The 15079-nt window shown below is 41.8% G+C and overlaps 1 protein-coding gene across 1 annotated transcript in view; it reads left to right on the plus strand.

Moving 5' to 3' along the window:
• The first annotated feature begins 689 nt into the window (after positions 1 to 689).
• ext1c (exostoses (multiple) 1c) overlaps positions 690 to 15079 on the plus strand; it is an 80529-nt gene continuing 66139 nt past the window's right edge. Inside the window, exons 1-2 of the mRNA XM_062435724.1 lie at positions 690 to 861; positions 9349 to 10747. Coding sequence (XP_062291708.1) covers positions 9801 to 10747 — 947 coding nt within the window. The 5' untranslated portion in view covers positions 690 to 861; positions 9349 to 9800. The remainder of the gene's footprint in view (positions 862 to 9348; positions 10748 to 15079) is intronic.

The raw sequence follows: 15079 nt of genomic DNA on the forward strand, positions 1-15079 counted from the left end.
CGGTCAGTGTGGCACATCCCAGCACAGCCTGGGATTATACAATTAACAACATATTTGTGATAAGTGCGTTTTTCCACCTAAAAGCAGCGTTACTACCACCAGCTCTCCTGGTGTATTGTTTGCATGGCGCTCAGCAGCGCACCTTTGTCACTCACGCCGCTCAGATGTTGCGATGAGAATCACAAGTGTGAAAAGCTTCTCTCACGATTACAACTAGGAGACCCTTCGTCCAATGTGAATTGCGAATGTGAATTGAAATTATGCAATGTTGACACTTTATCCTAAAGTCACTGTAAGTGCAACAGGGGCGCTTTAAAACACCAGTCTATTATTATAAGTCTACCAGCCTTTATTTGACACAAGCAGACTGTTTCGACTGCCGGGGGATCCAGGTAGCCGGTGGTGGAACAGCAGGGGATGACAGAGATGCATGCTGGATAATTAAGGAGAATCCGACATATCTGCAAGTGGGAGATCTGGTAAATTTGGAAGACAGACGCGAGGGGGCGGCGGGACACTCCGCCTTGATTATTTTTATAGATGCACCCACACGGTGCTTGTGTTTGCGCTATGCCAGCCTTGTAACTTAATCATATTATAAGGCTCGTAAATGGAGAGCGTGGTCGCCCCGTGAGGAGGAGAAGTTGGTGTTTTGAGCCCCTTCATCTGGTGTCATCGGCCGACTGAGCTGTAGCAGCACCCACAGTTTAGGGTGCTCAACAGTTAAGTGCGCAACTGTAGCTACTGATTCTGCTTCAGATGGGACCAGATAGACTGAACCCCCTCCCCACCCCCAGGATACAGAACTGGATGAACCTGCTACAGCCACCTGCAACGGATCTCCCTATTATACTGTGACAGGTAGGCTGAATGGGTGGCATGTGTTGAAAGCGAGGTTGACACAGAGTTCACACAGTGTGGCTGGGTCACAGTAGGCTGTCTGATGCATTTATGGATAATTAACAGTAATTGTAATGTTACTGTGTTTAATTATACATTCACTGGGTGCTATCTAAGCCCAAAATCTACTCTCTGAGCCTTGTAAAAGCTTCAGTACATGGTGGAATCTTTTGGCAGATGATCTGCTTCTCCCACTGGACAGATGGGCTGCGGGTTGCACATTGCTCTGCCACCATCCAAGAATATTAAATAATGTTGCCACTAGTTCAGCTGTCATGCTGTTCCTGCCGGCAAAATAGCATGAAAATCAGAATCACTTTGAAAGCTTGAAATGCACCGAATGTCTCATATGTCTTAACTACGATCTACTTTGCAGACACATATTTACCAATCAGACTTAATAATGAAGATACTGAACAGACCACTGACACACTGAAAGTTGTATATCATGCAGTGTGACAAGACTTCCACTTAAAGTGCTCAGTCAGCCAGCACAACAAAGTTATATTAAATTCTGGAAATATAAATATTCTACATTAAGTCTATCTTGAGTGCTGTAGAGAATTTCCATTTGCTTGAAAGCTTTTTTGAACACTCATCCGTCCGTCTAGGCTTCACTTCTCAGAACTCAGAAGTAAAGCAACAGGGCTCTGTCTTTTTGATGCAGTCCAAATAAAATATGCTTTGTTCTGGCCTCTATTTGTCTTTAATGCCCCTTTTGGATTCAGGATATATTATTTAATAGCTCAGGGAAGAGCAGAAAATTACCTGCTTTCACATCCCACTAAGTGCTTCGCGTATTAATGAATCCCAAAGAAACAAACAGGGCTGCCAGAGTTCACTGCAGCATTTAATTGCAACTCTCTTGTTTTTTTTTATGGGAAAAGATGGGGACTTCAGTGATCCCAAATAAAGTGCTGTCATTATCATGGATACGCAGAAAAAGGCTCTCTGGGGAGAGTGGATCTTGACAGCAAGCTGTAAATGCATTTCATTTCATTTATGAAATGACTTTATTGTAATGGCGACCCCTTCGTCTCAATAGGATTTTACATGTGTGATGCTTCTGTAATACCTTCCCTGGTGATTAACAGAAGCACAAATCTTCCTGTCTTGTCTTGTCATAACGTTGCCTAATACAGACAATATTCACATTCCAGGGGCTGGGTATTTCCATAATCAACGTGTTCATTGTGTATTGCCAATATCAATATCAATGCACAACCATTTAGAAGCTATTAACCCTGTATAGTGTTCATGTAGCCTGTACACCTTTTTCTGTGCTTGTGTAAAAATCTTGTTCATAATCAAGCTGGAGAGTAAAGCAGGTTCAGTATGCTATAATCAGATGCAGAAAAAGCTTTTGAATTCATTTATTTTCCTCACAAGATCAAAAACTACCTCTTTAATCAAAGATGTCAGGGGCACTCTACTAATTGAACCTTGTTTGGAATGAGCCCCTTCCTCCTTATCTCAGGGTCAGATCGTATTTCTTTCCCTGTGTTGTCAAGGTCAGATTGTTTATAGGCCGATCCGATCTGAGCTCTGAGACAGGACCGCCTCCAGGCCCGAATCACCAGAGATAAGATGAGTTGCAGGTAGGATGCGCTGCGAGTTGGACCAGTTAATAAGGCAGATGGATTTAGCTGCACACTGTTTCTGCTGTGCGTGCTGTCAGGTGCACAGCCAGGCACCCAAGCACTGAGCACTATGCTTGCTTTACCGCTGACCCCTGTAGGCTACTCTATTCTATATATGCTTGGAGCTGCGTGCCAATGCAAAGCTATGATCTTGGCCTCTCCCGTATGTGTGATACAGCCCGATCCGCAGTATTCTGTCCCGGTTTTCCTGGGACCGTAAACAGTATTGCCAAATTCAGTATGCTAGCTTGAGCCTCCTTATAATTGTTCCTACCCATATTGTTCATTCTGTTAATTAGCCCTTGTGGCGTTGGAGTGCAGCATATTGTTAAGACATAATTAATCAACCCGGCCTGTAATTACGCTGGGGTTTGGAATGTGAGCGCGGTTGGGAGGCTGTTTGCGTTGCAGGGCGTTCAACTTGAGGTAAACATCTTATTAACCATGTCATAGTCTCTCAGCCCAGGCACGGAGCGAGCACTACTGTTTTATTAAGGTGGAGAAGAACACGCTGTTATCCATATTATGAAAATGGCCTCATAAAAGAACCAGCGCTTGATTAAGTTTATGGCCATTATGGTTTGAAGGTGTTGGAGCTAATGGAAAAATACTGCAGTAGCTGTGTGTGGACGCCAAGAGAGATTATTTTTTTTATACAGTAAAAAAAAAGTTATTTGTTCAGCACACACTGAAAATGTGCATATGCATGTATCTGTCTGCTTAGTTATGCATATGGTGTGTGGGTGGGTAGAGAGCACCTCAATTTCAAAGGGCAGCTAGTAGGTGAGGGCAGAAAATAGAACATGGATCACATCTCTGTTGTAAGCCTTTAATGTTTGTCAGGGAAGACAGCACCTATTTTTGGGGGTTTTTCTGTTTTGTTTACCGCAGCAGGATTTCTTTGGCTCACCACAGACTGGCTAACCTTCACCGCAGCCTCATGCACTCAGTCGCTCATGCTCAGGTTATACACAATCAGAGAGATGTAAATGCAAGCCTGCTATTATGCAGGTATTCACATTCACTCATATAAAAAAGCACACTTTGAATTAATGAGCGTAGGCACACATTCCTGACTATACTGACCCTCCCAGTCTCTAAAACAAAGACACAGTGGTTTCCAAACTGGGATTTGGGACCCTCCAAAGGATCATAAGATAAATGTAAGGGGTGATGAGGCGACTTAAGGGGTAAGAAAGCAGAAAATATCTCTTTCTGCTACAAAAAAGTTAACTGAATCTTTTGTACTTTTCCCTTATCTTAGCTTTTTGCTTGTGTGATATGGATAAGTGTTTACCCACCTTAAATGGGAAATAATGGGTTTTTTTTAGGTTAAATTTATACTGCTATGATGTTGGATGTTTAAACATGGTCATAGTTCCAAATCTTGAGCTGGAAATATGAAAAAATGTTTCCTGAAAGTTAAAAGTCAGGGCTTCCGCCTGATCTGAATGCTTCCTTTGCAGTGTTGCCTGTAGCCATTGTTGCTAAGGTTGTGCATGAGTTGTTCATGTTGTCCACTCGCATATTTCAAATCAGGAATGGTCTAATTTTGACAAAAGATTGAGAAAAATGAGTGAAATCCTACTTTTCTCAGTTGTTTTACAAGCATTTTCCCTGAGCCGCCGGACGTCATTCAAGGTGCTGCTTCTGGACGTTAACCAATCAGAACAAAGTGGGCTCACAGGGAATGGGGGGGCTTAAAGAGATAGGAGCTAAAATGGCCTGTTCCAGACAAGCTGAATTGAGGGGCGCATAAAGAGCCAGTATCATAAACAAGGAGTTTTTTGAACTGTAAATCATGCAAAGATATTCTAGTAGAGCCCCAGAATATAAATATAGACCTTGAAATGTGAATGATACGTCCCCTTTAACAGTTCCCAAATAAAACTGAGAAGTAAAAATAACTTACTGGTTGAACTGGCCACAATTTGGTGACATATGCAACCTTTATTGAGGGATTGCAAGTACGCATAGCTTTACGCATAGCTTCACTTTAAGAGGTCACCGGCTTAAAAGGTTGGGAAATACTGCAATAACAGAAGTGACAAGTGCAGCAATCTTCTGGTCCCTGGTCACGCTGTCACATCTCTGGGGCCGGTAATGACAGAGTCTGCTGTTTAATTTTAGCTCGACCTAGCCTTTCACCTCACCACAAGATTTGTGTTTTCCTCAGAACACTTCATTTCACTGAGCTAATATGTTGCCAGCTTTAGGCCAGCAAAAACACACATGCCAGATGTGTGTTTTTGTATAATTTAGGCACACTCGCACGCACACTCAGGCGCACACACACGGCTACAACAAGTCAATGAAAGGTCTGCTGCCTCTGACCACTAACACAAATCATGACATTTCCACAGTGCCCAGGATTTGTGTCAGTGTATGTTACTCTCCCATCATTCAGGTGGACTGTCTTCATGAGCTAACCATATCATTTGGGGAAAATTGTAAATCTAATTTTGCCAGGCATTTGGCCAATCCGGTGTCAATTTACAACCTGCTCTATGTCACTACCCAAATCATTTCAGACATCATAATACTGCAGCTGCTGCTTCTCTACAGTGGCAGTGATTTGTCTACCTGGAGGTAGTGGTCTGTAACGGGAGTGGTCGTGGATTTAATTTTGAGTGTTTACAATGTCAGTGCTGAGTGCTTCATGCTTCCGCCGGAAAACAACAAATTGAACAATTAAGTGGAAAGCCAATCGCTCCCTGAAATGCAGAAATCCCTTTTTAAAAAAACATCCTGTTTAGTGGAAGAAAAACAGAAATTGACAAATGTTGAATTTCCAGCTCAGGGCCATCATCGGTGACATCCATTTCAGAACGTGTCAGTTTTCATTTTCTATCAAAGCCTGGATAACCACAGTTGAATAAGCTGCTGTGTAAACACAATTCAAGGGAGACAGATGGGATAACACATTTTAACTCCATTTCCATGAATGACTTAGTAGTGTAGTAGTGAAGCTGAGAGGTAGTTTCTTGTGAAACGTGAAATCTGGTTTGTCCAGTTCTAATACCTAATTTTAAAGTATGGTGCACTATTCTATTATTTTTTTCCTATTTGCAGTGTTGACACAATTTAATTGCTTGCTCAGTACACTCTAAATGAACCTTCCTAGAAGTTTCTTTGCTCTCAAGGCGAGCGAATGATCAAAGAATACTTGGCCTTGCAGAGCGTATTCCTCATGTCTGTGATTAAGTATTTTATGCCCCTCTCTTCATCCTTACTCCTCCGCTGCCCGCACCCCCTTTTGAGGATGAAGCAGGAATAATTGAAAAAGGAAAACAGCATGAAATTTGTATTGTTTCTAAGTGGAAACCCTCAAGCCAGCTTAGGTGGGATAGTAAAAGGAGCAGAGAAAACAGAAGGAGTGATGGAAGGCAGGAATGAATTGAAGGATACAAATGACGAAGGGGGCAATTGTAGCTCTCTGAGTTCTGCCCTCACCTTTCCTTGAACCCCAGTCCCTCCACCTTCAGGCCCCTCTGTTCAATGAGCCTTGTGGCTTTTCCCAGTGCTAGTCACCCAACCATAATGATCCATCATTGATCCATGACAGAGGGACTTCTCTCACCACTTAAAGCCACTTATATGTGTGTGTATGTGCGTATCTATATGTGCGTGTGCGATTGACAGCTCCAAGGATGTTGTCAGCCCAGTCAGGTCCAGGCATGCCGAACAGTTGCACCGGCTTACATTCATCATCATTGTGTGTTGTTAATAGCCATTGTGAAGTTTTCTTTGCACTCTAAAAATAGGTTGGTAGAGAACAACATAAGAGTGTTTAACTGAAGCTTTCACACACCTGGAGCAGTACAGGCAGAATGATGACAGAATAGATTTTGATGCTAGTTATTTAAAAATGGATAGTTTCATGACATCCTGCAATATCATTATGTTCTATTCACATATTATCTCTGTCCTCCTAACCTGTGATATCTCATTGACTCGTGTTGTAATTTTGAAATCAATTCACATTTGAGCTCTGAGCTGCTATTATTTGATAAGTCAAATGGAATGACGTGACAGGCTTTTAAATAATCACTGTGTCTCATTGTGAAATGACATTTAAAGCTTAGAAATGGAAACTCCCACTGTTGATCCAACAGTAACAGAGAGACCTCAGTGCGCTATGATCAATCTCGAGTGGGTTATTTTTGCACGACAACTGACAAAAGATGGACAAAAGGGAACGCCGTCCTTATGTGAAATGACTTGGCATTAGATTAGATAAGGCAACGGAATAAATTCTTCATGCCCATCATCATTACCATCATTATTACCATCACTATCAATTATCCACACGACCACAAATCACCAGTATAGAGCTCACACGCATGTCTCACTGGAGGAAGATTTAAGTCTAATTGGGTGTGTTGGTGGCAGGGGACATAAAACAGGAAAAAAGAAAGAAAGAAAAATCAATGACTTAACCAAAGGAGCAAGTGAATTATTGATGGGGAGTATGTAATGGGATCCCCAGCGTCTGTTTCTCCAGAACTTGGACTGCTTGCTGTTCAGGCGGCTGCAGTCGTAGCGAGAGAAGTAGAAAGAAGGAAGGTGCCAAAAACCACCCACTAACATCTCTGCAGGTAGATTAGCTGACTTTAATTATCTGTTGCAGTATGGCTGACGCTACTGGCTGCGGTGTTTACCCCCACACACATTACAGTAACACTCATGTGCCCATATGATACTGTCACACTTAAGCCACAGGGCTGACTATAAGGGTTGTCAGTGTTTTTAAAAAAAAATCTAGTTTTAATGAGGTTGAGCGAAATAATGTGTATCCAGCCTAATGCCACGTTCATACCATGTGACCCAGACTCCCATTTGATAAAATGAACTACAGAGTTCCAACAATCAGCTGGCACTTGCATTGGAATGACAAAACTTTAAACAATGTAACTGGTTTCACTTGTTAATGAGCTGCTACCTCATTAATTTTAGCCAATTTAAGCTGTGACTATAAGAGTGGGCACCATCTTGGAATAAAGTGTGAAAGCTCCCAAATTGGAATTACAGGAGGTTTTCCTGCTCTTCCAATTCCTAAACCATGTTGTACAGTTACAAAGTTGTTCATTCTCTGTGCCTGTTCAGTTTAGTAACAAGTTTCTTTGAGGCAGTTGCATTTTACAAAGTTAGCAAGAAGCTGTACTTGAGTCGATGGTTTTTCCATCTATGGAATAAAACCCTAAATGCTTTCTCACATTACTTGGTTTGGTGGTCAGGATTATTTGTTCAGCACAGCTTCCCGGTTTCTCCATGTTATGTTAAGTGAACTACAACAATCCAATTTACTGATGCAACAGAGCAAGCAATAGATCAAAGTAGCAGTGGATTTAAGTCATGTTTTGTTTATACACGGAAACATTTTAAAGATTTAATATTTTACTACGTCCAAAGATTGGCTACAATTTTAAATAAAAATGAATGTAGGGCTCCAACTAATTCTTATATTTTACTGGTTAGTTGTTAGATTTTTTTTTTCAATTAATGTGGATTGGTATTGAACCTACAATCCGAAGATTTTGTTATTAACATTGATTTAAAACAGATAAAAATGCAATTATCACATTTGAGAAGCTGTAACCATCAAATGATTGTCATTTTTAATGGATAAACTACTTCTGTCAATCGAGTAATCACTTCAGTACAGTGTCATATGTTAAGTAGGATTTTAAGTATTTAGCTACACATACCGTATTTGCAGTGTTTATCAGTAAAAACTGCTCAATTCATATTGAAAACCTTATTTCCTTTGTCCTTTTGAGGTGGAGAAATCAGACAATGCATTGTTTACCCACATCACCAGTGTGCTGTTTGTTTTATTGCGAGCAGAGATGGCAGGCATCACTTCTGCTTGGCTGGAGAAGAGGCAGAAACGAGGAATGTGAATGAGAGGTAGAGTGAGCGGGCAGGTGAGACCTGAAAGCTGCCTTTGTGTGGCAGCTGGCAGTAGGAACACTGCCCTTCACTGTGAGGTGTTTGCCGCACACACATGTATACTGTACATGTTGAGGAGTTATGGGGGGATGTTTTGGCAAAAATATGAAGTAGAAAAACCGTTGCAAGTTTGCCAATGTAACAAAAAAAGCCTTCAGTTGGTCTCTCCAAGGTGAATGGGCGTTTCAGGGCAATAAAGTGGCTTTGTTTTCCTTCTGCTTTCCCCAAATCTCCATTTTAGCAGCTAAACACTCTCATTTTCTTCTTCACTGCACCTCAACTGTATCTGGCTCAGTTCAGCTGGAGCTTGAAGAGCATGATAATATCTAGTCCCGTCTGCTGCACCAGGTTTAGCACACTATCGCAAGAACACTTATTCCAGAAGTCAGTACACATCACAGCACATATGAGCCTGTGAATATCCTGTCACATTCATCCTTTTTTCACAAGAAAAAAAGCCAGCAAGATAGAATGAAGGTGGACTTTAAGAAGAGCTGGTTTTGATTTGTGGCTAATCAGGGTTGGATGCCTTTTTGAGAGTGCACTGAGCTGTACTTTTTCTCAATTTTCTCCTTATGGGCTGGAGCTGAGGAGGAATTTTGACAGTTTTAAACCCCCTGCCTGTGAAACATTACCCAGCTGTGCCACTTTATTGCTGTCTCACTATATGTGTTTGTGTGTATTAAATATGATTGAAGTTGCAGATTACACATGACTATCCAAATGAAAGTTTATACCCATTGTTAGGGCACTTCTTGAGACAGCAGTGTCACATCTAATCCCAGTATGAGTATTTCCCAGTGTTGGTTGCTTTGTCTTCATCTGTATTCTTGTTTGTTTACTTCTCTTCATGAAGGGGCCCTGCAGACAGCAGCCTCGCCAGGCACCATGAGGCAGCAAGCTTGGCCTGAGAGACCGGAGAAATCACCCTTCATCACTCTCAACCAGGCTGGACAGATGAAGAAATGCACACAGCAGCAGCAGAAGCAGCGCATGCCACAGCAGAGACAGGCTAATACCCACATCTGAGAGTACAGTGGTGAGCAAATGGGGAAGGCAGAAAGAGGCTGAGAGAGGGGAGTCAGTTACTCAGATTGTGTCATTCTAAATGGCAAAGTGGACTGGGCCACACTCAGAGGCAGTGATGTCCTTGTTAACACATTGTCCCCCGTTAGAAGCTCCTTGTTAGAAGTCACAAGTCAGTCCATCGCCCCTGTGAGGCCACAGAGCTGAGGGGCAGAGGAAAAGTAAAAAACAGAGGACGAGAGCGAGAGACAGAGCGGAAAAAAGAGACTGTGACAGGCCCCCATGCAGGCGCGTAAGAAGTATGTTCTGCTGGGCTTGTGTGCGTGCTGCTGGCTGGTCCTCTTTTACTGGGGCGGAGGAGTCCAGCTACGTCTGCTCCGGCTGCTGACACGCCAGCGGGGTGAGGTGGTGCGCCCCTGGCCCAACTGGACCGACCGGGCCTTCTTGCCCCGCTACGCCCACCTGGATGAGCTCCAGACAGACCCTGGGACGTCTGAGTCGCCCCGCCAGCGCCGACAAGCATGGTCTGCCATTTATAAGGACAGTCGCTGCCGTATGGAGACCTGTTTTGATTTCTCCCGGTGCCGGCGTAGAGGACGGGATGGGTTCAGGGTGTATATATATCCATCGGAGAAAAATGATCACGTGTCGGAAAGCTACAGGAAGATCCTGCAGTCTATAGCTGAGTCACGTTACTACACATCAGACCCCCGTGAAGCGTGTCTGTTTGTTCTTGGGATAGACACCCTTGACCGGGACCAGCTATCAGGACAGTTTGTGCCCAATGTGGATGAACGTATCCGTGGTTACCCGCTGTGGAACGACGGGCGGAACCACCTGATCTTCAACCTGTACTCAGGCACCTGGCCCAACTACACGGAGGACCTGGGCTTAAACATCGGCCAGGCCATCTTAGCCAAAGCCAGCCTCAACACAGAACATTTCAGGCCCGGCTTTGACGTCTCCATCCCCCTGTTCTCGAAGGATCACCCCCAGAAGGGTGGAGAACGGGGCTGGCTAGTGAGGAACACCATCCCTCCGCGGAGGAAGTACCTGCTGATGTTCAAAGGGAAGCGGTATCTGACGGGCATCGGCTCGGACACCAGAAACGCACTCCATCACATCCACAACGGGAAGGACATTGTGTCGTTGACGACGTGCCGCCACGGGAAGGACTGGGAGAAGCACAAAGATGCCCGCTGTGACCATGACAACCTGGAGTATGAGAGGTAAGACAAGGGTCAGACGGCTAGTGGGGAGGGCGTTAATGATGTGATGTTAAAATGAGAAGCGAAGTGTTAGTCAATGTGGCGCTTCACAGGGAATCAAAGGAAGCAGACTGTCAAAATGTCATTATTTTTATTAGGAAATACCCAGTGGTGTTGTTCCATTTGCCTTATCATTTGAACTTTACATGCTGTTTTATTGGTCTTTTAGATGTCACTGATTTTCTACAAGCAATGTCAGTGGCAGCTTTTGTGTCCCACTGGTTATTTTTGTCTCTCTTTTATGGCTGGTTTTGGTTTATGATGTTTGGCAGCCGCTTTTGAGATCAAAGATTTTAGACTGAGACTCAAGTCTCTGTAAATTTAGATTCAGGTCACTATTTCCAGCATGTCTCCTGTTTTATTTTATTATTATTGTTACTACTACTGAAAAAGTACAATTTATCAGTATTTGTACTTTTTCTGCTGAGACTGCAATAATTGGCCTTGAGTTCCTCTATTATTCAGGATGTATTCACACACATTATTACCAGTTTGTATTGTATTGTAAGTGTACAAGTTTCAGGCAGTGAAATAAACATAACTACAGATAATTAATTAGTTACTATAGTGTTTAATGAGCCAAAGCAGAGAATGGCTTTGTGAATTATCTGATAGCCTCAGACAATAAACTGAATACTGGTTTATTCACTTTCCATTTTTATAAAAGTTTTCCTGTTGTTGTTCCATTAGAATATTTTTGCCATTTCCACTTCAGTTGATAAGATATTTTGGAGTTCACTGATTAGATGAAGGGGTGGAATGAATAAAAGGCCTTGGGAAATGAGATTGCAGTGACATCTGCAATTCTGAGAGTAATGATTTATTATTGAAACCAATTAATTTTGACACCAGACCTTTGCCAGGGTTTGGAAAAAATTGCGTACACAATGTATCATTTCCACATCAGCCCTGTGTACTGCACAAGCCTTTTCAAAGAGTGGTTTTCAAGAATGCGAGTACCTTTTGTTGAGTTAATAATGAAAAGCTTTAGGAAACACACCCATCTGCCTAATACATGTTGCAGCAGCTTGGTAAACGTGTCTCATTCTCCAAGGGCTTTTCTCCTACTGATTTATTAGAGCTCAGACGGTAATTTAAAAAACACATGGAAATGGATGCATGTAGGTAAAACACACAATTGAATTTGATCTTCCTATTCTCCGGGAATTCTTTCTTCAGGTGAAATCTCCAAAAAAAACAAGGTCTCCTTTTTTATGTAATTGCATTTTAATTATTTATTGCAAAAGAGAGTTTCGGTGTAAACCCTGAGACTACCTCCGCTCTGTTGAATAGCAGTTGAGTTTTATTGTCTGTGAGCTTATGAAGATAGGAGGAGACCTTGACTGGTGAGGAAAGAGTTCCTGAACAATGGTGGTGATGATAGAGATACATCTACAAACTGTTACATCTGGTTAATTACAGCATTTATGGATCATAGTAAAGGTTAAGCAATTTTAGATATTATTTTTTTCAATCAACAGGTAAATTAATAATAAATAACTTGAATTTTTGAAGAATTTGTAAAGAATTGAAGAATATTATGTATTTTTCTTTTGTGGCCCTGTCCTGAAGAACTCACAAATGTATAACAAGAGTAGCAGCATCTCCTGACTGATTCAATTTCATCAAACAAGATTTTTGTGGCCATTAGTCTGGCTCTGATTATAGTCTATGGATGTTTAGTTTTCCACAAAAAATAATTGTCTTCTTACATTCTATACAGTCGTAATTACATTGTTGATATAGAGGAACCCAGTAACACAGCCCCTCTGTTCCACTCCTTCCTGCTTAGCTTACACTTTGCAATAAAACTCTGTGAAGCTGAAGTGCTGACAGAGCTCCTCATTATAAAGTCTGTGCCTGTCCATTCAGAGACAGATACCAAGAGAAGCATAGTCTGATAGTCCAGAACATTCTTGGATAGGAGAAGATGGATTTCCCTGAAAGGAAGAATAATAAAAGAGAATGAGAATAAAGAGTTGGACTTACACCATACTCTCCATTAAAGTATAACTTTCCAGGAATTTGAGCCTAATAGAATAAGACCACAGAAAAAAACTTTGTAGCATCAACTCCTGTCTTATAACCATCTACGACCCTGCCAATTGTTGATTAGTTTAATGCTTTAAATATGCAAATGTACATCGCCTCATTGAGATGAATTGATTTAGCTACAAAATTTCACTGTTATAGATGCTGGTGTGATCGTGCCTTAAAAAAACACTTAAACACTGTAAACTGCAAACTTAAAAATGAAAGTAGCTTTAATTAATAAGATTAGTGAAAACTCAACAGTAGATTTTCTAATTGCTTAAAGACTTCAAGTCAAAAGAAAAGATTTCATTATCGTTTATTTTAAGTAGTGAAATGCGTCTGAAAATGAAGATTAGAATATTACATTTGAGTTTATTTAATTTAATGAACCTTATGAAGATGATTTGTAGAGTCCACTAAATTCCTGCTTGACATTTTCCAGTGTACTTTTATGTACTTTAACTGCATCAGTGAAATGCTTCTTCTCGGGGGGCCTAACGGCACTTTTTGGCATGAGAGGAGCCACTCGATTAGTTGAAAATCATATCTAAGCCACTGAAAGCTGGAAGTTGTTTTCAGGCGCTCTGAAATAAATGCTCAAAGCAAGTTCTTTGAAACTATACAATATGACTTTTCAAATATCATTTACCCCGGGATCAGCAGTTAGGTGGTGGTTCTGATCCAAGCACACCCCTACCGTAGGCTTGTTTACATTGGGGCAGGGCAGGGGAGGGATGGAGCGGCTCAGCACTGTATGAATGAGCTCATTTATTCCACACAGCCCGCTACTCACACACCCGGGTGGGCAGGGGGTGTGTTTGATGGGGCGGAGGGAAGGATAGTAGTGGAGGGGGGATGTGGGGCCGTCCCATGTGGTATTTTGCGGTAGATTTGGATACGGCAACGGCTCTAAGGGTGTGAGGGTGTGAATGGGTGAGGCAATGTGAGAGACAGCTGCCATTTGTAAGAAAAACACAAAAAGCTGGATGATTTTTTTTTCTTATTTCCTCTTTTGTGTGAAGTCTGTTTCTCTGGAAATTGGAGGCTTTTAGCCTTAGTGAGAGAGGTGTGAGGGAGGGATGTGGACAAGGAAGGGAGAGAAGGTGCTTCATCAATCTCTTTTTTTGCATCCTTTGAATCTTTCTTTTGGGAGAGACGAGGGGGGAGAACAAGAGAAGTGTGGAATGAAAATGAATGAAATAAATAAAAAAGAGGACAATAAATAAACTACATGAGCAAGGTTTGGGCCACACACCGTCATCTCACCACCAGTCTGTTGTTCTGGCACATTCTTCACTCTTTTCTACCCGGCTTTTACTCTTCTTTCTTTTATTTTTTCAAAAAATTCCTGCAACTGAGAAACCAGCATACTAATAGTAATAGACCATGTCAAAGAGAGTGCATGTGTCTCACTGTGTGTGTGACTATCACTGCACATATGCACAGGCTTGTGTGTGAGTCTGGTGAGTCTGTGTCACAGTCAATGAGGCTCTTAGAAGGTGGCCTCAGGTTAATGAGCGCATGCATCTGGTGCACCAGCAGATTAGCACGGAGGGACCTGGACAAGACAGCAACAAACATACAAAGGGCAAGAGGAGGAGTTAGGGAGGGGGGAGGGGGGATTCAGACAGGACCAATCAATACACGTCATGACATCATTTTTCTGCCAAAGTAAGAAGCTTTGGAGACAAAAGAGAAAATGAATAGGGCTGTAAGGTGATTACCTCAGAGGCTAACACAAACTTAGTTTTTTTTAATTGTTTTTCCAATTAACTTGATGAGCTGAGATTTTAATTAGAGGTTAATTAGAAGATGTTATAAGGCAGATATAACAAATGCAGCTCCCTCATTCATTTCAATGAGACTACTGTGTTGACTTGCATACAACATAATGCCACTTCATCCAGAAAAGCTCACATACGTGTTATATATATATGAGTGAACATGAACGTGAACATCATATTTGTACTGATAACTTGGGGATTGTTGGGATGGAGGTTAAAATGATTTTAGAGTTTAGAAAAAATCCTGCCGTAAACTGTTGTAAACCACAATGCAGTGTTTTGGTGTCTGATCAGCCTTCAAATCCGGTTGATCCACAGACCATATTATATGCATATATATCTTAAGTCATTCAATAGAAAAACCTATTTTTTACTGACACCATAGTTTTAAACCTCATTCATGTTTTGGTCTTAAAGGAGAACTAAAAACAGCAGTGTTTTAAAGCTGACTCTCCCAACATTTACAGTACTGTAC

Source organism: Scomber scombrus, chromosome 16 (assembly GCF_963691925.1).
Source record: "Scomber scombrus chromosome 16, fScoSco1.1, whole genome shotgun sequence".
Lineage (NCBI taxonomy): Eukaryota > Metazoa > Chordata > Actinopteri > Scombriformes > Scombridae > Scomber > Scomber scombrus.